Source organism: Parambassis ranga, chromosome 5, assembly GCF_900634625.1.
Source record: "Parambassis ranga chromosome 5, fParRan2.1, whole genome shotgun sequence".
Taxonomy (NCBI): domain Eukaryota; kingdom Metazoa; phylum Chordata; class Actinopteri; family Ambassidae; genus Parambassis; species Parambassis ranga.
This window is the reverse complement of record NC_041026.1, coordinates 17742540-17767543: the sequence shown is the minus strand read 5'-3', so window position 1 is coordinate 17767543 and position 25004 is coordinate 17742540. Positions and strand designations below refer to the sequence as shown.

The window sequence follows — 25004 nt, the reverse complement described above, 5'->3', positions numbered from 1 at the left end:
CCTCTCCTTCTGCCCTCTTTGTAGAGTTGAAATCCACCGGCACCGCTCACCACTTCTCCTTTTTGCTGAACTCAACTGACTATCGAATCCTTCGCATGGACGAGGACCACGATCGCATGTATGTGGGCAGCAAAGATTACATCCTCTCTCTGGATCTGCACGACATCAATAAGGAGCCACTCATTGTAAGAAAAGACATAGACATCAAACTGCAGGAGCCCAACATGAGTTTACAGCTGACTAGCTTGTTTATTTTTCCCCTGTCAGATCCACTGGCCTGTTGCCCCCCAGAGGAAGACTGAATGTGTCCAGTCAGGAAAAGACACCAATGTAAGTGCAATGTAACAAAACAATCAAATACTTCTAAGTCGTTACTATACAAAATGCCTCAAATCGCAATGCAGCTCCATTCAAGCTCTGCTTCTTTGCCCGTAGTTGGATTAACCATAGCCACTACTGTAAACCTTAAAGGTAGGGTAGGAGATTTTGAAAACTCAGTGAGAGTCAGCCAGATTTGGAAAGTAAACACATGCCCCTTTCTCTCTGAGCTCACCCCGAATACTCCACGCAGGGGCGCCTTGTAGGATTGGCTGATGTTTTTAGCATTTTATAGCTTCCACAGATGATTAATATTCTTTGTTTTAATGCGAAACTGCCAAACTAATTGGTTGCTATCGGATTGTAAAGAGAAGTTTAATTTAATTTTAATTTAACAAAAAGTGCATCAGAATGAAATGTGCTACCCTACCTTTAAAATCACTTCTCATGTTAAAGATTAAGCTTTACCAACGCATACATAATGTGGAAACTGTGCAGTCACATGCCTTCATGGATAGATAGATAGATCCTTACAGTGTGTGTGACTGGCTATGAAGCTCTTATTTACTCTCTCTACATCCATGATTACTGATTGCATACAGCTGCCACTAATTACGCTCCAGCAGGAACTTGAATTGTGCGATATTTGCACATCTTCATTGAGGGCTGAAGAGATTCCAGTCACCAACCTTTATTTATATATATATATATATATATATATATATATATATATTACAGATACTTAAAATTCAATTTATTTTTTAATTATGTGGCTCTTTGTTGTTCAGACAAGCAGACAGAATGAACCGGTCAGTGGAAGCTACAGGCTCGTCTGAAGTGTTAATAAGATTCAGTCATTCAAATGCAGCCACCGCTCCTGCAGCCTGCGCGTGGTAACATTGAAATTCATATAAATACCAGATCCTTCTCTTTTGATTTTGTTCACACATTGCCATCCACCCCCCCCCCCCCCCCCACCCCCCCCCCCCACCCCTTGAAACACACACACACACTCACCTCACCCATGCTAGGGTTGGCAGGAGCGGTGCGCACCAACAGAGTGATGAGGCTCTGCCTAATAACCCTGCTCCCCCCTGCTGGTAGAGAGCACAGGCTGCTGTTTATCCAACTGGAATGTTCATTTATGCGTGTTTGGTGACCCGCGCCTCTCACCGCCTCTAGCTGCGCTGTATTGACTCATGTATGTTCATGTGTGCATGTAAGAACTTCTCTGTGTGTGTCTGAAATGTCATCACTGGAATAAGAAATAAAATTGTCTACTGCAAGATATGTTGGCAAGTGGCAACCCTGGACGCTCTTTAGTGAATGAAAGATGATGACAATTCGGCAGCAATTCAGAGGGGATGTCGGTTCAGGCAGGAGGTCAAAGGCAATCATCCCCACTGTGCTCTCTGTGGGGGAGCACAACTGTGCACTGAATAATACACACAAGCCACCATGCATAAGCACATACACACACACGCAGACACACACAGACACATCCTCTGAAACCTCTGACTCCGTGCATCTGTCGTGTTGCTAAGATCTGCCAAAATGGCTCATCCCCCATCCTGCATACAATCTTTTTTTTTAATACTTGGTACATCCTTTCTTTTTCTCCAGCTGTCACCAGCACAAACCATGACAGACAAATCTGAACAGATCTCATCAGCTTGTACATTTCTGCAGTTGGAGTTTTGATTTGGGTGGATTGAGACCAGGAAGGCAGACAGCTGGTCAGAGATTAGGAAGACCTGGAAAGCAGAGAGCTGCTTTCACCAGCAGCACCTCTTTGACTCAGTGCCCAAAAACACAAAAACACCCTGTACATAAATTAAAATAACATTTTAAGATTTTAGGTTCAGTGTCTTCTTATAAAAGCAAAACACTAATCCCTTTTCCCTAAAACCAAAATTTTCTTTCACCAGTTCTGCTTGGTCTAACCAAAATGTTTTTCATTTGTCAACTTTGACGGAACATAGAATTGGTTTTAACCTCAATCCTCATAGCAAACACACTTCCCATCTCAGTGGCACTGCTTTTCTTGGTTTCTGCCACACACTTATATGGTGTTTGGAAACATTTTGCCTCTGAAAGTGTGGTCTGATGTGAAGCCCGAGCCAGGCTGACACACAGAGCCAGAGACCAGAGCTGCCAAACACAAGCCAGCCAGCAGAGGAAGTGATAGATGTAATGGGTTTAAGCCAGGCACAGGAGTTATTAACCATCAGTGGGGCATTAGGTGTTATGTAATCTTTTTTGGGGGAAGGGGGGGGGTAACATTTTAATCAGAATTTATTTTTTTAACCGGAGTCTCTAATCCTAGTCTGTGTTGCCCTCTCACAGGGGGAATGTGGAAACTTCATCCGCCTGATCGAGCCGTGGAATCGGACCCACCTGTATGTGTGTGGAACAGGCGCGTACAACCCCATCTGCACCTATGTGGACCGAGGACGCAGGTCACAGGTAACCAAAGACACAGCCGAGCACCCGTGGAGACATTTTGACCTTTTACTCTCTGCCTCTTAAAGAACCATATCAGTCAATCAATCTCAGGTCAGAGAATCTCCGTCTGCTCCTGCTGCTCAGTTTCATGGGCTCTGCTTCTCTTCCATCATTTTCTGCCTCTTAGTTTTCATCGATTTGCGCCGTTTCACGGTCTAGGGACTCAGAGAATACAGCCCACAGCTAGTCCTCTCCAGAGCTCCATTATTATTAAAGAAAAAAAGTGCCACTCCTTGGAGATCGCTGCAATCTTCTCCCACCACTGGGAATAGCATGGTGACACTACACCTATAGAAAATACCCCTACTCATGGTCCCCCTCCCCCCACCCTCACCTGTTTATACACAGCAGAGCCTGTCTTTCTGTCTGGCTGAGAGCCTCTGAAAGGCCATCATTAGTGATGGAGCTTCTCATCCATCATCAGCCTTGTAGCTCGCCCCTCCCTCAACCAGCCTTCCTTAGCCCCACAGCTGAGCAGAGCTGCGGCAGCTGCCGGCCCGGTTATAGTCGACACACTTACATTCACCACTCTGCCTGTTTAGTCTCACCGTTCAAATGGAGGGTTCAAATTTCAATGTAAAGGTCAGTCTGCCTCTTGTCATTCAGCTTCTCCCTGAAGGCACAAATGTTATGTTACTTCACACTGTAAAGATTTTTCTCAGCAGGAGTAGATGTAAACACAAACCAGTTGTTCACAGATTCTTCGCCATGTTACACATAAGATTGACACGTGTTCAGACCTCAGCGAAGTTTTTCCCTCTGCTTTGATGTTACTGTTCCACAGCTTCCTTTGCAGTGTCAACCTGTTGAGCTTTACACCATCTATCTTTATGCTTTATTTTTGAAGGGTTTATTACTAACAAATTACAAGGAGTAAATGGTAAATATGTGTCCTAAGGTTGAAGGGGTCCTCAGGGGATCTGTACTCTCAAGAGAGTACAGATCCCCTGTTTGTAGAAGTCGGTGACTTGCACTGCCATGAATCAGTCCACACAAGTGAGAAAGTCATTGTCACTATTAAAATGGACTGTGTGACTGCAGAGTTAAACTCTGATCTGATCAGATCTCCTTCTACCTTGGGCTACAAACTTATCAGTCACTTATAATGTACTATGTTGTGTTTGTTCTCTGTTTTCCTTCCTAGATCTTCATGGTTTATGCATGGCTTTGACACCTGTGTTTTTCTGCATGGCTATTTATTGATTTATGATCGACACCCACCAGGGTCTATCCACTGTGCTTTAACTTCCACCTTATTTTATTTTTTTCCATCATTTAATGTTCTTTTTTTCAGTCAATATTTCACAGTCCTTTTTTTCTTTACACTTTTCTTCTTCAGTTCTTGTCACAGTCATCATCCGTTGAATCACTTTTTGATCTGAGCTGTCGAATGGCTGTAACAAGATGGCCCACTGTGCCATGTGTCTTTTTTTTTTTTTAGGGGTCCCACTACCTACAGGCACCCCAATCAGGAGGGAGAACAAGTCGAGCAGCAGACTTGAGCACTACATCAGAGCCTTTGGAGGCAAAGGTGGGCTGAAGGGAGGTTTTTGTAGACTTTGGTGCCCACTGGCAGTACTACTTTTTTTCATTTTTCACATATTTTGGGTTATTAAGGCTCAGCAATGGGGTCTTCACATTGGTTGGTGTTTGATCCTTCATCAGGTTATATGCAGCAGTACTAAGTGCCAAATGTCTACACACAACACTCACAGAGCGGTGCTTTTTTAAATACAACATTCAGTTAGTTACAAAAAATTGATCTGTTCTCATCTTTGTTGATATATAGAGGTTTTGGAAGTGTGCTGTATCTTGTTACTAAAAACAATATCTATGTACAGGATAAACACAACTTCAGTTACACCCTGCATATTTCCTACCTGTCAGACACACACACACACAATGTTGACACAGATGTTCAACATGTCCTCTCGCACTGTGGAATAATGGATTCTTGTGTGGGCCACTAACACCAGCGGCATGGTGGATGAGTTTTGGATTGCTCTCAGTGTTTTCCTCCATCTCACTGATACCTGCCTTTTTTCCCCTCAGCAGAGCCAACAGAGTCTGTTGTTCAGAGCCTATAAGGTCACTGTTACTGTGTTAGTCAGCTGCGAACATTATTATGGGTTTTTAACATGTAAAGAATGGAAAGTAACTGTGTACATTCATTTTTTTTACCTTTGCAGGAATACATTTTCCGTCTTGAGCCTGGTAAAGTGGATTCTGGGAAAGGAAAATGTCCCTATGACCCCAAGCTTAACAGCGTCTCCGCTTTGATCAGTAAGTCATTGATTTGTGATAAACTCCTTTCTTGATCTTTTCATCATTTTCGTCATTATTTGATAAAGAATTACCAAGAAAATGTTTTTCCAAATATTTAAGGAAATAAGATTTAAACTGCTTGTGTTGTATGTGCAACAAAAATATTAAGAAAAATCTTTAAGAATATTTAGAAATTTTTCTTTGCAGAACAGAAAACTTTGTTATCAGTTGTTGTGTCTGACAGATGTGTGAATTCTGATGTCAGTGGGTGGTCTATTGTTGTCAGCAGCTTACAGGTGGTCAGACACGGCTGTTGATCAGTGACCTCCTGCCCTGTGTTTTTGTTGTGTGTGTGTGTGTGTGTGTGTGTGTGTGTGTGCATGTATCAACAGAGAGAACCTCTGTTTTGCTGCACCATGTCAGCGCAATTACTGCTGACACAAGCAAAAACTGCAAGACCAAGAAAATCCGCTACATGTTGTCTTACATAATTGGCACTGCAGAGATGTACCGCACTAAAACAACACAGGAAGGTGGAATTTCCCTGGTTTAGGATATTTTTTAATATCACCATTTAAAAGGCTGCCTCTGACTGGAAACATCCTTGTAACAGCAGAATGTTTCAGTTTCGACTTTAATGTACTTTACACATAAAATGTTTGGTTTTCAGGAGATTTCTCTGTAGACTTGACACCACATAAATTGTGCTGGAGCTGCATCCTTCAGAGGATGCTGCCACGCCTTCCTGGCCTACAGAGCAACCCTGAGTTGCAGTTTGTAATTACATTTGAAAGTGTAATCCTCTGTTTGAGGAGATCATATAGTATACTATACTCCTTTGGAAAAAAAAATGCTAGACACCGCTATATATCTTGTAATCTGTTATTCTGAATTTAAAGGCTGAATTTGGAGCAGACTTAAGAATAGAACAGACTTGTCATGCCACTGTGACACAAACCGCTTTAAATGTATTGTGTAATTGTGTGCCTGAAGCGACGATAGCTTTCATTGACCTCTATATACACCATGACTCCAGCTGATGTGAACTTGGCTCTGTGAATGCAGCTAGGCCAATCAGTTAGTTGATTGCCCTGATGAGTATGATTACAATATAATTATGAGGTCAACATTCTTAGCTCGGACATCTGCAAACTGAACATGTACGATGTAAAAACTTTGAATGGTCACAGCTGCTGTACGTGCCATCAGTCGGATTTTGATGAAACCTTGTGGGAAGTTTTTTGACAGAAAACCTGAAAATGTTTTCATCCATCATGACTTCACCTCTGCATCACCCTTCCTTTTTTCTGACAGATGGAGAACTGTATGCGGGAGTCTACATAGACTTCATGGGAACAGACTCTGCTATATTCCGTACGCTAGGGAAGCAGACAGCCATGAGGACTGATCAGTACAACTCCAGATGGTTAAATGGTAATGTCTCAACTCAGCTTGTTCTGCATCCTGCATTATTTCTTCCACTAATATCTCTCTCTCTCTCTCTCTCCTGAGCATTTTTAATTTATTAGTCAGCACCTTAAGAACATTTGCTTTAGTTTTTCTCACAACTTCCCAAATGTAGCTTCAGCACCGCCCTGCACATCGTCTGTTCCCCAAACCACGACCTTTCCAGCCTGCTCCACGCCACTCATTTGACTCGAAGGATAAAATTCATTACACTAATTGTTAACTGCATGCCTGTAAAGTCTGACAGCGGGGTCAGTGGTGTTGTAGCAGGAGGAAATTAATTAATGTCAATAGTAACTCAGTAGGCTTTGCTCTCTAATGAACCATGATTGTCACCGTGATAATAATTGCTGGTCGGCTGCTTTCGGTTGATGTTGCCAAATCAATCACAGCACCCCCCCCCCTCCCAGATTTTCCTCTGACCCTGTTGCCCTGACAACAGTCCCCTGGCACTAGTACATAGAATCAGGACACCTGAGTCCTGCTAATCAGCCATGTGAAATCTCTTGAATACCCCCCCCCCCACCCCCACCCCCACTCCATGACATGATTCCTAGTCCCCCCACCCCTCCTCTTCTCAGTTTTGGTTTGTCCCCATTTGGGACCCTGGACTGTCACAGCGGGGAGGGGCTTCATGTGTACTGTGTCCAGTGGTGACCTAGTAAATTAGCCAGTGGGAGCACACTGTGATGACACATAGAGCTTTGTCACCAGGAAGAAATACAGAGTGTAGGGCAGTTAAAGTGCTGCTCTGGCCCCTAGGCTGCTCTTATATTCTATCATTCTATCATAATGATTTTCAACAAAAACCTTGTAATCACATTACATCTGTAAGAGTGTTAGGCTTCAAGGGGTGAGGGTGAAAGTTATATGTCAAAGTATTTCTCTTTATGTCTGCTGCTTAAAGGTGTGTTTTTTTCTTTTATGTGTCAGTCACAGGTCTTGCTTGTCACAATAATTCAGATTTGTCATGAATAGATCTCTTTCTGATTTACCTGTGACACAAATGACTCAAAATGTCTTCCCAAATTTCCCATGTTTGTGTTACTGTTACCTCAATAATGTCTCGAAAAGAAAGGCTATTAATGAAGCCACACAGTGGGAATTTCCCACTAGGAAGTACAACTTTATTTAGAGATTCCTCACATTGGCAAAACATAGAGGGATTTCTGTACTGATGGGGATTGTGTATTTTGTCCCACATTAGTTGCTTTAGAAGAAATCCTAATGTCAAGTATTTGAGTTTTCTTTTAAAACAAGCTTAGGAAAACAATATAAGCCTATAATTTAAAGTATAAGCTATAATTATTAATGTGCAGCAATTATCTAAAGTAATCCTTTCAGTCATCACTTATGAAACATGAGAAGTGTGTGACAGAGACTTTGTCCTCTCCCTTTACTGTCTGGTATTATGTTTTTTTGTCATTTTGATCCTGATGTTTTTGTCTTTGTCCCTCTCTGCTCTGGATGTTTAAAAAGCTGCAGGTCTGTGTGCTTGTTTGACAGAGGGCGGGGCTGAGACACACACATACATACATACATACACACACACACACACACATGCATACACACACAGACAGACAGGCAGAACATAGAGCCCACATTGGACGTGGTGAGGCCTGCCATATGCACAAAAATCCGGCAGTGCAGAAACATCCCTCAGGGTTGTGTAATATGTGGTTTAAAATGTAACTTACATTAAAAAAAGGACTGAAAATAAGGTTTTATTTTGCCCTGATTGACTGCTTTTTTCTAGCTAACCCTGTTCTCTGCCTATTAACTGTGTAGATCACTCATATATAACTGTTTGCACTTTCTCACACTTTTAGCCAGGTTTAAATGCCATGTTTGCAATCAGCAGCTTGTCTAATGTTTTGTTAGGTTTTGGCAATTTTTTTTCTTAAAAAATGGTTTGTCCATAGAAATCTGAACCCCACCATGTTCCCTGGAAGTCAGAAAGTCTATCTGAACCCCACTGTAATCACATTTGGATGTAGCATGTCTTCTAATTAGCACTCCATTTTCTTTTCTCTCTCTCCTGCAGATCCCACGTTTGTCCATGCACACCTCATCCCAGACAGCGCTGAAAAGAATGATGACAAACTCTACTTCTTCTTCCGCGAGAAAGCCTCTGAGATGGGCCAGAGTCCCATGACCCAGTCCAGGATAGGGCGGATCTGCCTGGTGAGTTATCACACCAGTCAGCAAACCTCATGTTGATCATCCCCAGTGAAAGGTTTATATGTCTCCGTAATGGTTAGTTATAGTTTCTTGCCTGTTTTTAGGCCTCTCTGAGGCCCAGAAAGGAAGTCCCCCATGATCATCAGTAATTGCTGAGCATGAAACTTTAACTCACACCAATTACCAGTCAAAAAAGCTAAATATTTGCTGTGAAGTGATGTGAAGCCTGGTCCGTGATCAAGCAGTGATTTGGTGCTGTAGATGGACAAATAATGATGTTGACCATCTGTACTTTAATATCTCTCAGGACACTTCTGTGTTTGTTAGATGCATTCCTGCAGTCTGTAATTCAGGAGAAATGTATTAAATTAAAGTGTTAGGTGCTGTAGGTCGAAGGTTGTAGTTAGGTGGTTGTTAGCTTCCATCAGCCTGCTCAACTTCCTCCTAACTGTCTCCTTGTTCTTAGAAAGAGATGGAAGGATTCTTTTTTGACAGAAATAAAATATTCTGGCATTAGTTTTAATGACATCATTATCACAAAAGTTAATCTGGGGTAGTTCTTTACCCACATTTCTGTCAAAAACCTTTGAGGTTTCTCCTAGTCAGAAGAAGATAAAGATGCATAGAAAATGTATTTCTCCCAGCACCATAAATCATTTGGACTCAGTGCAATGTGCTGAGCTTCAGCCTATAAATCATCTTTCCAAGGCCTGACTCTTTACCTCAGTAGTAGAAGTTGGCTGACCTCTAGTGAAGAATGGCCAAGCTGAAACTCAGAACTGATCATCCAGATCCCATGCACTCTGCAGCTTTGCCAGTTGTTTCAAACAGCTGTTGCTCAGATATCCGCTGAGTGGTTTTTGGATCCGTGTGAAGATGACTCCTGTACTTTGTGTCTTACAGAATGATGATGGTGGCCACTGCTGTCTGGTCAACAAGTGGAGCACGTTTCTAAAAGCTCGCCTCATCTGCTCTGTGCCTGGAGCCGACGGAATTGAGACACACTTTGATGAACTAAGTGAGTTGAATTATTATTTCCCCCTTTTAAGACTCTACCTCCATCCCTGACTTTTTCAGAACATCTCTGATACTTCCTTTCATCTCGAGACATCACACATCCCCATCTTAACACCAGTAATGTACAGTGTACACCACCTGTTGTAACGTTCTCAGCGTTTGTAATCCTAACGTCACAAAAAAACTGCAGCGATTTATTTCATTTCATGTATTGATTTCTATGACTCAGGGAACTTGTAATGTATCTGCCTGGAATCAGTGTGGGGCGCATAATGTGCATGTCCCTGACCTCACAGAAAAGTTGGCAGATGCAAAGAGAGAATTCATAAATGACCATGTAACCACAACAATTCCAAACAAAGGTCTGCAGATGTACTTGTTGACAGATTTGGTATCAACAACTTGGTCATTTGCAGAGTTCTCTGCACATTTGCTTTTGCATAGTTTCAACATGATGTTAATCCACACATACTCAGATTTTGCTGCTGCTGCTGTGTGTGTGTGTGTGTGTGTGGGCTAACAGCTTACTGTGCTGTACAATAACACACACAGCCTGCAAAGCATTGCTTCTTAGGTACTGCAGTGCAAGGATGAATCCAGGGAGGCTGCAGCTTTAGATTAAGGTATCACTGACTCATGCATGTTAATCTTGACATGAGTATTCCTTTGAACATGGAGGTGCACTCATGAACATTTACTGTACCAATGCTAGAGTACCATTTATAATGTGAGGCTGTGATCGCTCTGCTTTCTGGTGCCAACCGTGTTTAACAGATTACAAAAAGAAGAAGAAGTAGAAAAGCAAACACACACACACACACACACAGAGTAATCAAAGTAATGAGCAGCTGGGATCATCATTCAACCCTCTGTGGATCATCCCAGCCTATCTGCCATTCACTTGACTGACTGGATTAAGGAGGGATTTCTAGTATCCTTGAAATAATACTGACAGGTGGTATGAGCAGCACACTGTTTTTATTTGACTATTTTCTGTTAGTTTTCACTAGTAAACAATCTGACTTCAACACAAGTCCAGCTGTCAATATTGACTTAATAAGAGTCAAACCTGCTTTTTATAGCATCCTTTGTCCAAGTGATTGTGGAATACCATGCACACGTTTTCAGAAAGACACATAATTTTGCCTTCGTGCAGGATGTCAGCTGAGGTGATTTAAGAGCAACAAAGTCAGTGTTTTTACTTATAACGTGGCAAAATATGAACACAGACCTAATGGCCAGGTTAATTAGTTAGACTTCATTAAAAGTCTAAGTAGGATGGCATCAGATTGAGACCGGAAGCAAACTGTGTTGGTGCCACAAATAGTAGGACGTTTTCTCTTACTCTTCATCACACCATTTTGCCATTAAAGTTCTCCATAGAGTAACTAAATAATTCACCCAGCTCTGTGCTGAATCTATAGTAATGTCTCTTATTTGTGCTGTGATGGAGCTTTGCGCATGTTTGTTATGCATTAAGTGCACTCAGTGTCTGTGACAGAGAAGCACTCCTGTCAGTGCTGCTGTACTTTAGTACACTTCTACCCACAGCGCAGCAGGTCAGTTGTAGCCTCGGTGCAGGCGAGGCGCTTGTGGTGAGGTCATTGTGAGTTCTGAGGTGCTGTGTAACATCCCACAGCTCTGTGGTCGATCTTCCCACAACCGCAGAGTGTCTCGTGGAAATGTATTCTGTCTCCAGTCCTGCTGGTCCTGATGGAGCCCAGCACAGGCATCAGAGTGGCTGTATGAGGACTCAGGGGAGAGAGAGAGAGAGAGTGGAGTACATTCAGATGGTGAGGCTAACAGCAGAGGAAGCATTCAGGGAGAGAATAGGAATATAAAGAGGCATTAAAAAATGTCTTTCAGGCAGAAATGAGAATTAATTTGTGTCATCATGTTTTATCGCTTTTGCTTGGGTGTAATTATGCGAGAAAACCTTTCAGTTGAGTTATTTACTGTGTCACTGTCATTCCCAAATCTCAGAATTTTTTTAAGTAAGCATTTTAACAACATATTTTAGGTGCACATTGCTTTGAGCGAGCATCAAGGAGGTAATAATGTATTTGGCCGCCTTTTTCTTCCATCAGTGCCTAATTCATCTCCTCTTTTTGTTTTTATTTTCGCAGCACCTAATTTATCCCACTTCATGACGCTCTTTTTATGCTAACAGCAATTAGAGATGTCTCTCTGCTAATGTGTCACTGAGAGCTCCGCAGAGACCGTCTGATCTGACACATCAGAAACAAAAGTTAGAATGATGCAACTTGTTCCAGTTCTCTGCTGATTTATATCTTTTCTTCGTTCTGTAGCCAGAAGGTCTGTCAAACTGGCGTCAGATGGGTTATGAATCTCTGCTCTGTTTGCCAGAAGTTAATTTTTGCTTTAGTGAGCAGCCATTACCTGTCATTTTCATACCTTGGCATGTAAAGAGATTTATTTGTCTGAAAAGATTTCAAATCCATGATCAAAAGGGACTTTGTTTATGTTGCAGCTTTGCAGACTCAGAAATGTTGTTTTTACGTAAGCCCTTTGAATCTAAGCTTCCTCCTGTTTATCAAACCCATGCAAGGTAAAGCCAGGAGTTCACCTTGCATAAATGTACTTTAGCTTCTTGACTTCATTCAGGTGATATTTGAGAGATAACTCTGAGCTGCATTCAACATTCCCATTGTTGTATGTCAGATTAATGTCTTGCTTTTAGCTTCACAGATCTTGGGTTATAAAAAAAGAGGGGGATAGGATTTCAACAAAGGTCTTCTAAAGACTTTTGACTATAGGTAATTATTATCCTTATTGTCCAAGGCCATTTCAGACACGCAAGCTGAGCTCTTTTTACTTTACCTATTCATGCAGAACATTAAATGGGCCTACTGTATGTGTTCAGCTGTGTTATTCTACTCAGCCTGTCTACTTTAAATTTACTTCAGTTTTCTTCTCCGTTGTTTTTCCTTGCACTTTTCTCTCATTAAAACATCAGGGGATATGCAGGGTTCACAATTGCCTCAGCCCCACAGTCACTGGGTGCATATGGCTCCTATTAAAACCATGTTTCACCAGAGATCTCTATTTCATTCATATTCCCTGCTGAGACTCAGGAACTATAGTTTCAGCTTTGGAAGAGTTTGGATTCTCAGTGAGGCTCCGGTAACCACAATTCATGAGGAACTCACCCTTAACTCTCCCTCGAAGGAGGCACAAAAAAAAGTCTCCATATGTCACAATTACAATTACTCTAAGCTGGAACCAGGTGGGATCATAAAGTATTTGTGTAACTTTATATGTTTTCTTTTCTTTTCTGTTGGTCCAAACACTTTGTTAGTTTAATATGAATACTTGTTTCAGGCAGTCAAGATGTCAGATTTGACAAAAACAATAAAGAAGAAGTAGGTTAGACCTATTTGCATTCATACATCTACATCAACGCATTTAAAGGACCGGTGTGATGCATTTAGAGACACCTAGTGGTGAGATTTATTGTGGGTTGTAGGAAAATAAATGTGGAATGATTTCTTTTCTCTTCTGTGCCTAAACATTGGGATTCTGCTGTTGTGGAGTTCATAATGGCTCATAATGTTTCACTCCCTGCCCTATTAGAATATCAACCCTACAGGCTTTGCATAAGAGAGAGACTAATAGTTATAACACCAGTCCATCAGTCAGTACATGTTTAAGTGCTTTTTAGCTGCAGCACTGCTGGGAGGTGGCCTTGAATTGCTGCAGAAATAAAAAAAAAATGTTCATACCTGCCAAAACTCCCCCTTTCCCTCCCCAGTTTTCACTAAATTCAAACTCCCACATAAAAAAATACATCAAATATACTTTACATAAAATAAAAAAACAGACTCTTTAACAGCCTTTGGCTGGTTTGTCTAAAAGCATGGCAGCTTATTATAAATGAACAAAAACATAATGAGTGATTACACACTAATCTCCTCATAATTATGAATACTGTATTACCCTTCTGTTAATAAATGTTCAATAAATCCTCCACACTTCTTTTGCTGCTGCTCTTCATGGTTTATTATGACTGTAACTAATGACTATAATATCTGTCATTGTCTCTTAGGAGATGTGTATATACAACCAACTCAAGACACCAAGAATCCTGTCATCTATGGAGTCTTCTCAGTTTCAGGGTGAGTAAGTGATCATTTAAACAGTCATCAGTTTGGATGGAAAGTGTATCTCCGTGCAGCTTTTATTCCTGAAGGTGTCAGCTCTCTCTCTCTCTCTGAGTGCTGTGCTGCGTATGGCCTGTCACATTCAGGCTACAAAGAGGAGACAGAAAAAGTGAGTGTGGAGCCCAGAGGGAGAGTGTCTGAGTCTATAGGTCAGGTTTGATAACAGGTTGTCATCCAGCACACGGCATTAAAATTCAAGGCACCTAAGGAGACGTGTAAACCAAGAATCTGATGGCACACAAGTAGGAAGAGGTGCGTGCATAGTCATAATAAACATGTCTTGATTAATGTAGTTGAGAAATAAATACTGTTATTGTTTCCATCCTCTCTGTAGGCATCAGGCATGTTTTAAACCCAGCTGATAAAAACACATGTGGTGCTAATGACAGGGGCTCATGACAGCAGTTACAAACATAGTACACCCACCACACAGCAGCGAGAGCCTGTACTCTGTCGATTCTCTGCAGAACGTGGGTGTTTGTATGTCAGTGTGTCAGACAGCTTGACTCTACTTGAGTCAGTTTGAGGGTGTGTTTGTGCGTCATAATGTTTCCGTGCGTTCCTGTAAGAGGCCGACTGAGTATGTGGGAAGGAAGTGGATACTAGCAGCCGCTGAGAGCACTCGCAGCAATTATCTCAGGGAGGGAGTTAATCTGAATCCTCATGCTGCTTTCTGCGTGTGTTCAACCTTCTCTTCTCCATTCCCGTCTTCCAGATCTGTGTTTAAGGGCTCGGCGGTGTGCGCCTACTCCATGGCTGACATCAGAATGGTCTTCAATGGGCCGTTTGCCCACAAAGAAGGGCCTAACTATCAGTGGGTGGCATACACTGGGAAGATCCCCTACCCTCGACCTGGCACTGTGAGTTACAAAATTAAATGGAAAAAAAAAATGAGATGATATTTTTGGTAATAAGCAGCTTTGACATTCACATTTCCACTTTTTTCATCAGTGTCCTGGAGGCACTTTCACTCCCAACATGAAATCCACAAAGGATTACCCAGATGAGGTTATCAACTTCATGAGAAACCACCCCACTATGTTCAATGCTGTATATCCAGTGCACAAGCGCCCCCTGGTGGTCAGGACCAACGTGGACTATGAGTTCACAACTATTGCTGTCGACCAAGTGGCCGCTGCTGACGGGAGCTATGAGGTGCTCTTCCTGGGAACAGGTCAGTGTGACAGCTGATGTTTGCACAGTATTCTACTGCTCAATTAAACATGTAGTTTAGAGTTCATGATCACACTTAAGTGGCTCTGTGTAAACGTTTAATACACATTAAGACAGCTTGAGTTGTTTTTTACAGATCGGGGGACAGTGCAGAAAGTGATTGTACTGCCAAGAGATGACCTGCAGACAGAGGAGCTGGTGTTAGAGGAGGTGGAGGTGTTTAAGGTCAGACCTGTGGCATTAGTTGGTATATTTATGTATAGCTTATGTGTTATCAGAGGCAAAGCTAACTATTTGAATGCCCTGTGACTGCAGGTTCCCACCCCAATCACCACCATGAAGATTTCATCAAAACGGGTAAGTGGATGAGACCAAATCCAGCAATCAGATCTCTGTGAAAACATGATGCATGTAGGCATTTCTTAAAGGAAAAACTCTAACATGAATCAATATTTCTTTTGATAGCAACAACTTTATGTAGGCTCTGTTCTGGGTGTGACCCACCTGGCTCTCCATCGCTGTGATGTGTACGGAGAGGCCTGTGCTGACTGCTGTCTAGCCAGGGACCCATACTGCGCCTGGGACGGCAAATCCTGCTCCAGATACTCCGCCTCACAGAAGAGGTGTGGATCAAGATAGTTTACACAGGCGTGCATGTGTGCAGTCATAAGGAGGAATTCTTACTTGGCATGTGATATTTTTGAAAATGTGTTGAAGATGAGCTTTTTATTTATTTTTATTTTTTCTGTTTTTTTCCGACTCATTCAGACGGAGCCGTCGCCAGGATGTAAAGTATGGAAACCCAATCCGCCAATGCAGAGGTTATAACTCTAACTGTGAGTGTCACTAAGTGGACAATTTGTTATAGTTCATATTGTTTCTCAGAAATAAAATATTAAATGTTTTTAACCTATTGTATTACAGCCAATAAGAACACTCTGGAGACAGTTCAGTATGGAGTGGAGGGTAGCACTACGTTCTTAGAGTGTCAGGCCAGGTCCCCTCATGTGTCTCTGAAGTGGCACCTCCAGAAGGAAAACAGTGACAGGAGGAAAGAGGTGAGCACAGCTGTCATTGTGACACAGATACAGTTAGCGGTCTAAAAGACATCTTAACTGACTAGGACTGTTTGGATTTTTATTTTAGTTTCTTTTTTAGAGGTTAAAATAAAACAATATTTAGTCAGATACATACTTCTTGTATTATTAACTCAACTTTTAATTTGAAATTTAACAGTAGTGTTAGTTTAGAACACCTAGCAATCTGCTTAGCATGGTAATTAGCTTCATCAGCTTAATCAGCCATTTTCTAGATGATATCCCATATAATATACTGACCTAAATTTCTGAAAACTTTTAAACAGCCATTTGGGAACAATAGCTATTGATTTGTGCAGCATAGCCCTTAAGTTGATTACATGCATTATCAGACTATCCATATCAATACCTCCTCTCTGTTCAGCTTCGCTCAGAGGGCCGCATCTTAAAAACAGATCAAGGGCTCCTGATTCGCTCCCTGCAGTCCTCTGACAGCGGCATCTACCAGTGCACGTCCACAGAGAAGAACTTCAAGCACACTCTTGTGAAACTGCAGCTTGTGGTCCTGTCCAGTCGCACAGTCAACAATGTGCTGGTGGAGACGGGCAGCCCGGTTCTCCCTCCACTTCAGTCCAGCGCCTGGACTCCCAGTGCCGGCCAGTATAAGGACCTGCTAACCATCCTCAGCCAGCCGGAGATGGGGCTGATCAACCAGTACTGCCAGGATTACTGGCAGCTCGGAGACGGCGGCCTCGGGGACAAAGCCAAAAGCCTGAAGGAGCTGAAAGAACAGAAGAAACCTCGCAACCGCCGGCATCACGATGAGCAGACGACTCCAGCTGAGACATGAGGAGCTGGACTGTACTCAAACACCCTTTTTCCCATGTCTACCTTTTCACACAACTTCCTAAACACTGCAACCCTTCATTTAGGGGAGTGAAATCTAAGGACATGAAAGACACTGCAGAAAGCAAAGCAACAGTTTAAAACAGTTTCTATGTAACTGTTGGAGGAAAAATACACAATATTTATTGTAGGTTGTAAAAAGTAATTCTTTGTACCTATCTAGAAAACATGTTTTTTGTGAATAGATAAATCTGTGCAAATATTGTTGTTATTATAATATGATTGTTAGTGTTTATTACAATGTGTTACTATGTTGAGAAAATCTTTATGTTTGGTGTTTTTGAGAAACAACAACAACAACCACCCAGGACAGTGGGAGTATCCAGACATGGACGAGGACCGATGTTTGTGGAACATTTGACTGCTGGCAGTATTCAGTTTAAAGCTGAAAGTGGAGTCAGGACGTCTCTGACCTTCTTCACTTCAAACGTCTTCACCACATCTATCTTATCTACTGTATATGGGACAGTTTATTTAACTGCAAAAAATACAAACAGAAAGATTACAAAAAAGGCATTTTAGAGGGCATAGACTGCAGCTGGGACAACAAGTCACAGCCATACAGTCACATGTGAATGAATGAAGGTGGCGAGATGTCTTTCCTTTCATCGTGTGGTCCAGCCTGACCTCGAGTTAAAGCTGTTACATCGCTCACCCATATTCTTCCAAAATCAGTTGCTGCCAAGTGTTTTGTTTATATGTGAATATCACATCTAAGTGTTGTATTCTTAACAAATGTGATCTTTGTGATAAGCTGTTTTTATTTTTGGAGGGGGGGGGGTGTTTTTAATGACACAAAAGCTGAAAACATGACATTGCCTTCTCTTATCTCTCCTCAGAGATGAGATATTCCAGCAGGCAGCTATATGTGAGTTTGTGACAGTTAAAGAAAATTATGACAAAGCACCTTCTGTTGCCTAATTGGTGATTTTTATGAATATACTAAGTACTTCACACATATCTGTGGCTTTTTACACACTCGTATAAGGCAAAAAAAAATGCAACCATGGTTTCATTACAAATTCTAATCAGGTTTAGAATTGACGCTTTCAATTGGTGCTGTACTTCCTTCTTTGTGCTGCTCAGTCAATATGTGCCACAGATATATACACATACAAACCTAAGGAACAGAAAGACGTCTACAGAGTAAAACAATGTCACAAATACAACCAACAACAAGCTGACCGCCACCAAACCTGAAAAGCAGAATCTTCAGAAGGTGGCTTTTCATTGTGCATGGCATGTACAGTGTATGTATATGGTATTTGTCTAAAATGCTCTGTTGTTGTGGATGTCAGTGAATGTCTTTCTTGTTGTGGGAATACTACCAGTGCAAGATGGATGTGCTCACACCTCTTTTAAAAGTGAGAAATGCTGAAAGGTATAAGATGTGATTTTACTCTCTCTCTTTCTCTCTCTCTCTCTCTCTCTCTTCAAACATGTGCATCTCCTTTCTTTTCTCTGTTTGACAGACTTTGCTCTGGGTCATTGAGGTGAAGTAATGTATGATATGCACAGTTGGTGTTATTGTAATGACTTGTAAAATATTATTATCTTTTCTTCCTCATCAATGTTGCTAACTAATAAATTAAAGCTCTATATTTTATAATAACATGTTACCTTCCCTTCAATTTACCAATTCAATTCAATTTATATATATAAATATATATATGTGTGTGTGTGTGTGTTAACTGTAAGAATCATAAAGCTCTTACAGCCCTTTCTTATCACTTTAGCTAATGTTGTTCAGCTAGCTAGCCACTTGGATATTGTTTTGATTGTTTTGCTAATGATAATATGAGCAACCAACCTTGCTAACCTGTACACAACATGCATCCTGTGATGATTACCTAAAAACCTCAGCTGATAAAGTAAGTTATTCATTTTGTCAGATTAGCCCCTGGAGTTTGGTTGAATCATGTCCATGCTGTAGATATTTTGTAGCAAGTAATTCCTCTGTACTATGAGGCAAATGTCACTTAAATTTTCACAGATCATTTTAGCTGTTGAGGACAATTAGGCAGTCGGGAATTCAGGGTAGGTTTTTTTTTGTGTATTTACATCTACACTATATTCAAAAATATCCAAGTGCCTCGAAGTTAAACTATGATGAATGCTCTTTTCTTCCACTACAGATGAAAATATAAAGGTGTATTACTGTTGACTCCTCAAAAGAGAATAAGAAAGTTCTGAAATGTAGTTCAGTGCACTGTATGTACATTCATATATAATTGAAAGTGAGTAGATTAGGATTCCTATCCAGCTGCAGATTGAGGTCAATGAGATCTGTCAGGTGAAACTGCAAAGCTCTTTAAGCACTTCAGAGCTCACCCTTCAGTCTGCAGTGTCCAGTAAGAAATGTCAGTATGTCTTTCTTCATATTTGGACTGAGAGTTGAAGCTGTGGTTCTGTGGAGGAGAGACTGTGTCTTTGTTTGTTATAAACCTGGATTGCAAAACTAATCACTCACTTTTCAAAGGCAAAAACACAGAAAACCACATGGATCCCCAAATTTGATTTACACATTTAGTCATTTGTTTACCTAGTTTTGCTGTGAATTTGATTGTGTTTGCTTATCTGTGTCCAGTACCCGACTGTAGCTTTTCTTGCTTCACTTTTAAAGGTGCCTAAGACCAGCACAGAGAGATAAGCACTTGAGCCGATGTTCATCTTCCGCTGAGCACAGCAAAGTCCCCCTAAAGGTTAGATCACTCCTCCACTGATGTATGTCTCCTTCTCTTCGCACCTTTCCCCCTGCCCTAAAACAGTCCTGTCCTTGTGTTCCATTGGCCGCCACTGGTCAGGTGGGCAGAGGATGCCCAAAATCCTCGCCTAAGTCGGAGAAAATACTCAAACATTCTCCAGTGTTTGCTGCAGGCAGTTGACTCATCAGCTGCACAGTTGAAGGCACCGGTCACACAGTCGGCGAGCAGCCAGGACCTGCTTCCATTTTCCCTAACACTTGGCTTTTGAGCAGAGGAGGCCCAAGCCGGGAAAAGTAGGATGGGGGCCGGAGCTAGCGCTGAGGAGAAACGCTCCAGGGAGCTGGAGAAGAAGCTGAAGGAGGATGCCGACAAGGATGCGAGAACTGTCAAGCTGCTGCTGCTAGGTAAAGACAGAGGAGCTGGATTAGGGGGAACCAAAACAGGCTAAAATGTATTAATGGGAAGCCTCATCATCTGGTGACACAAAGTTTGGTGCCCTTTGGAGAACATTTCTATTGTAACTGAACTATATGAGACGCAAACCCCAGCAGCTATAACATATTTGGTATAAAAAGTTGGTCTTGTGAAGACAATAAGTAGCAATAGATTGTTTTCCTCAATTTAAACATTTTACAGACTTCATTTTCATTTATATTTAGTAATCTGAAGCTCTCTGAAAACTGAAATTTCAAGTTGAAAACTTGTGTAACTGTGATGAAAAAAGCAATGTGTTGTAGTCGAGTAAAGGCTTAATAACCCGTGTCTCCTGAGACACTTCGATAATCACTCAAGCCAATCCTCTGTTAATCCTGAAACAACAGGTCCTCCGGCACAAAGGGCTTAACCATGAAGGACACAGATATTATACCACCCAACCCAAACAGATCCTGCGGCTGTAGCGCTCTAATAACCTGAATAAAATGCAGGCTCTGCACTGTGAAATGTGATGATGTCTGTTTAGTTTAACCACTAAATTCAAGTCAAGAAAATGTGTTTCAAAAAGTTTTATGATCCCCCAAAGCCACAAGTTCTTCTGCAATCTTGCAAAAAAAATGCATTTACTAAAACTATTACATTGCTTATGTCCCAGAAAAAGGAAAAAACATTTGACAAAATTCTGTTTTTCTTCTGTCATGTAGGTGCTGGAGAGTCAGGCAAAAGCACCATTGTCAAACAGATGAAGTAAGACATTTGCATCATACTAGTGTGTCATTTCTTCCTGAGCTGGCTGTGATTTTCATGTTTCTTTCACTGTACTTTCCCACCAGAATTATCCACAAAGATGGTTACTCGCTTGAAGAGTGCTTGGAGTTCATTACCATCATCTACAGCAACACCCTGCAGTCCATCATGGCCGTCGTAAAGGCCATGGGCACACTCAACATCAACTACGGCCACCAAGATCAGGCGGTAACAACATATTCTTCTTCTTCTATTTGTCTTCTGTAACTTCTGTGAGTAATTTATGTGCATCTGTCCTCAGGATGATGCTAGAAAGCTTATGCATCTCGCAGACACCATTGAGGAAGGCACCATGCCTAAAGAACTGTCAGACATCATTTTGCGTCTGTGGAAGGATTCTGGCATACAGGCATGCTTTGACAGGGCCTCAGAGTACCAACTCAACGATTCTGCCGGATAGTAAGAAATCACTGAAGCTCAAGTTTAATCTCTTTAAATATCTTTAATATATATCTATCAGTCATTGACTTTTTATTTTGACACAGCTATCTGAATGACTTGGAGCGACTGATCCAACCAGGCTATGTGCCCACTGAGCAGGATGTGCTGCGATCAAGAGTGAAGACCACGGGTATCATTGAGACCCAGTTTTCCTTCAAAGATCTTAATTTCAGGTAAGTCAGTGCAATATTACACATCAATCATTCAGCCTGTGCACAGAACAGCCATGAAGAAAATACACTTCTGTTTGCATGCAGAATGTTTGATGTGGGTGGCCAGAGGTCAGAGAGGAAGAAGTGGATCCATTGTTTTGAAGGTGTGACCTGCATCATCTTCATCGCTGCTCTGAGCGCCTACGACATGGTGCTGGTGGAGGACGACGAAGTGGTATGATGCTTTGCTTTTCATGTCTTCTTGGATAAATACAATTAAAAAGTTTGTCACTAAAATTTGAAATGGGACATTTCTTTCAGAACCGAATGCATGAGAGTTTGCACCTGTTCAACAGTATCTGCAACCACCGCTACTTTGCCACCACCTCCATTGTACTCTTCCTCAACAAGAAAGATGTGTTCACCGAGAAGATCAAGAAAGCTCATCTGAGCATGTGCTTCCCTGAGTACGATGGTGAGCTCATCAACACACATTTGCTACAGAATATTTTAAAGTGTTCAAACAACTAAATCATCAGTTCATTTTCCAAGGCCCAAACACCTACGAGGATGCTGGTAACTACATCAAAATGCAGTTCCTGGACCTGAACCTGCGCAGAGACATCAAAGAAATCTACTCACACATGACCTGCGCTACGGACACAGAGAACGTCAAGTTTGTGTTCGATGCTGTAACCGACATTATCATCAAAGAAAACCTGAAGGACTGCGGTCTCTTCTAAGAGCCACGAGAGACCAAACAGAGGTAGCAACATTAACAAACTACTTTTTCAATAACAAAGACTACCACTGTGGGGCCACCTAACCAGTGTCACTCTCTCTCTGTCTTTACAGGGTGCTGTTGTCACCCCAGCATGTTTCACAAATCCCTCCAAACTGAGGACTAAAGACGCAAACTGTCCCTCCAAGACAACCATCTTCAAACCAGCAAATGCAAAACAAATACATAAATCTTAATTTGTTGTGTTTAAAACTAAGTTGTAGCTTTGACCAAGACAGCTCCTAAGTCATAAAATCCTCTGCAAAGATTTCAGAAGAGTTGAATTTTAGTCAAGTCTCTTGAACTCGTCTTTGGAGGGCCATGCAACCCGTAGTTAATACATCAAAGGCTTCTGTCGGCATAAAGTGATTTCTTCTCACCTATGTGAATAGATTTCTGGCTAATGCATTGCTCCAGTAAGTGGTCAGTATACAAGCCAAAGGGCAAACAAGATGGCCTCACCACCTGCATAATGCACTTCATCCTCTGTCAGAGATTTTAAATGAACTTGTCACTAGAAACGGCTTCAGCACAGTTCTTCAGGTCACAAGTTAAACTTTTGAGGGAAGCATTAGAAAATGTAACTTCATGTATAATAGTTGAAAAGGGCCAGTGTTCTATTGGACAGTTCATGGAAGTGTGGTGATTACATGTTAAATCTGTGACACTGTTAAGTGGTAGATGTAATAAACTTCAATTTAAAATTACCTTAACTGAAACCCCAGGCTGTCGAGCCACCTATCCTGTACAGAAACTAATACTTGTACACCTTGATTTAACTTATTAAAGCTTCTGTAGAAAACTCAGTACTTTTTTCCATTTATTTTTACAAATTAAAGGCAACACAGCAATGTCTTGTTCAGTCTGTCATTTATTGATTTCTGGTTCCATAGTAAACCATATCTAAATTGTAAATTAGCCATTCAGTGAGCTGTCAATCAGTTGATACTTGTGTTTGTCATTGGTCGTGCCTGACGGATTAGGGAAGAGAAGTCCCACCCTGTTCGCGCGGGAAATATAGGCTACGTGCAGGTCAGAGCGTTGGAATTGTGTGTGTGTGTGTGTGTGTGTGTGTGTGTGTGTGAGGAAGGTGTGTGAAGTACAGCTACGGTTGAAAGTAATATGCAGCGAGGACTTCACGCAAGGAGAGCGCCGTGAGTTCCACCACTTCCTGCTGTGTCTTGGTGAGTTTGTGAACTTATGCTAGCTACCATGAAAAATGAGGCTGAGTGGCTCAAGCTACAATGCAGCCGGCTGCCGACAGGGACTAGCTCCAATTGACTTCCGTTCAAAAATCGACTTTTTCTATCATAAAATACTCAGTGAAAAACAAATCTCCTGCCGGTCATTGTTGTGGCATCCGCTATATAATTGTTGTCTTATCGGTGATCTGGTGGTCTTTCTACAAATAAGTTGTTAAATAAAAAGATATTAAGCTATATGGCCGATAAATTAGGGGGCGTGGTCAGCGTGATTGACTGTTCTCTTCTCCAATCACTGAAAGGCTCACACACCGCTGCACCAGAGCAGCTTGCATGCTGTTTCCAGTACTAATAGAATGAGATTTGATTTATTTGATTTATAAGGTGCTTAATATTTTGTATGTATGATTTTGTTTTGTTGTATTGCACTTGTATTGTTTTTATTTAATGTTCATTCTGATATGAGCTATCTATACAATTGATATGCATGAATGGAGTCTGCAGAATATCTATGGGGTGTATGATTTGTTTGGAATGTGTGGTGTCAGGTTGTTAGACAAATGATCCAAGAGACAGAGCAATTGACCACAATTCATGGGAAAAGCTGAAATGATGTCTGTTAAAAATAGAGGATAAAAACTATTCACATATAAAATATGTGCAGAAATGAGAGATTTTGTCAATTTATTATGACAATTTTTAATTTGACATGTAGATTTATATGACCATAAATAGGTTGGATGAGTTGTATGAAACTATGTCGTGATAGCCCTTTTTTTGGCTCTTTTTAACATAAGCAGCACATTTTTATTGCATCTTCAGCATCAATCCTGCCAGATGCGGGTTTTTAAACATAGTGTTAAAAAATCCTGTAGTAATCTGCCTGTTTAACTGATGGTTAATGTCCTCTCTACATGCATCTCTACAGCTAGATTTAGCTTGGTCGCTACCATATTTTCTCATAATTACATATTTCGTATTTCAGCAGTGGCCTTTTATTGTGGGCAGTTTGAGGTACACCTGTGCACTAATCATGATGTCAGATCAGCATCTTGATGTGGCACACCTGTGAGGTGGGATGGATTATCTCAGCAAAGCAGAAGTGCTCACTATCACACATTTAGACAGATTTGTGAACAATGTTTGAGAGGAATGGTAATATTGTGTATCTGGAATGAAGTTTAGATCTTCAAGTCCATCTCATGAAACATGGGAGCAAAAACAAAAGTGTTGCGTTTATATTTTTGTTGAGTGTATAAACAATGCCCCTTATTTTACAAACCAAACAAACATAATGACCCTGGTTGTCACACAAAGATTGTAAGACTTCCTCTCCAAAATGACCCTTTAAATTAGATACCCCCGCAGAGTGTTCAGTCCCATGTGAAAACCAAATATCGATGCTTTGTGATTCTTGTAAAAAAGCAAAAC

The 25004-nt window shown here is 41.4% G+C and overlaps 2 protein-coding genes across 3 annotated transcripts in view; both read left to right on the top strand.

The window, feature by feature from the left end:
- Window positions 1–18605, top strand: part of LOC114435935 (semaphorin-3F-like) — a 43463-nt gene extending 24858 nt beyond the window's left edge. The window contains exons 3-19 of one of the 2 annotated variants that reach the window (XM_028405921.1): window positions 25–185; window positions 268–330; window positions 2665–2784; window positions 4265–4354; window positions 5013–5106; window positions 6403–6522; window positions 8600–8739; window positions 9640–9754; window positions 13820–13889; window positions 14650–14794; window positions 14886–15108; window positions 15244–15332; window positions 15423–15464; window positions 15573–15730; window positions 15876–15943; window positions 16032–16165; window positions 16569–18605. In XM_028405921.1, coding sequence (XP_028261722.1) covers window positions 25–185; window positions 268–330; window positions 2665–2784; window positions 4265–4354; window positions 5013–5106; window positions 6403–6522; window positions 8600–8739; window positions 9640–9754; window positions 13820–13889; window positions 14650–14794; window positions 14886–15108; window positions 15244–15332; window positions 15423–15464; window positions 15573–15730; window positions 15876–15943; window positions 16032–16165; window positions 16569–16994 — 2258 coding nt within the window. In that variant the 3' untranslated portion in view covers window positions 16995–18605. The remainder of the gene's footprint in view (window positions 1–24; window positions 186–267; window positions 331–2664; window positions 2785–4264; window positions 4355–5012; window positions 5107–6402; window positions 6523–8599; window positions 8740–9639; window positions 9755–13819; window positions 13890–14649; window positions 14795–14885; window positions 15109–15243; window positions 15333–15422; window positions 15465–15572; window positions 15731–15875; window positions 15944–16031; window positions 16166–16568) is intronic. The other variant, XM_028405922.1, reaches the window with a different exon arrangement.
- Window positions 18606–19935: 1330 nt separating this feature from the next.
- On the top strand, window positions 19936–22537 carry gnat1 (guanine nucleotide binding protein (G protein), alpha transducing activity polypeptide 1). The gene is made up of 9 exons (XM_028405138.1): window positions 19936–20159; window positions 20895–20937; window positions 21024–21165; window positions 21239–21396; window positions 21483–21611; window positions 21696–21825; window positions 21912–22065; window positions 22143–22356; window positions 22446–22537. The coding sequence occupies exons 1-8, from the start codon at window positions 20054–20056 to the stop codon at window positions 22331–22333; spliced, it is 1053 nt and encodes a 350-aa protein (XP_028260939.1). The 5' UTR covers window positions 19936–20053; the 3' UTR covers window positions 22334–22356; window positions 22446–22537.
- The last annotated feature ends 2467 nt before the right edge of the window (window positions 22538–25004 follow it).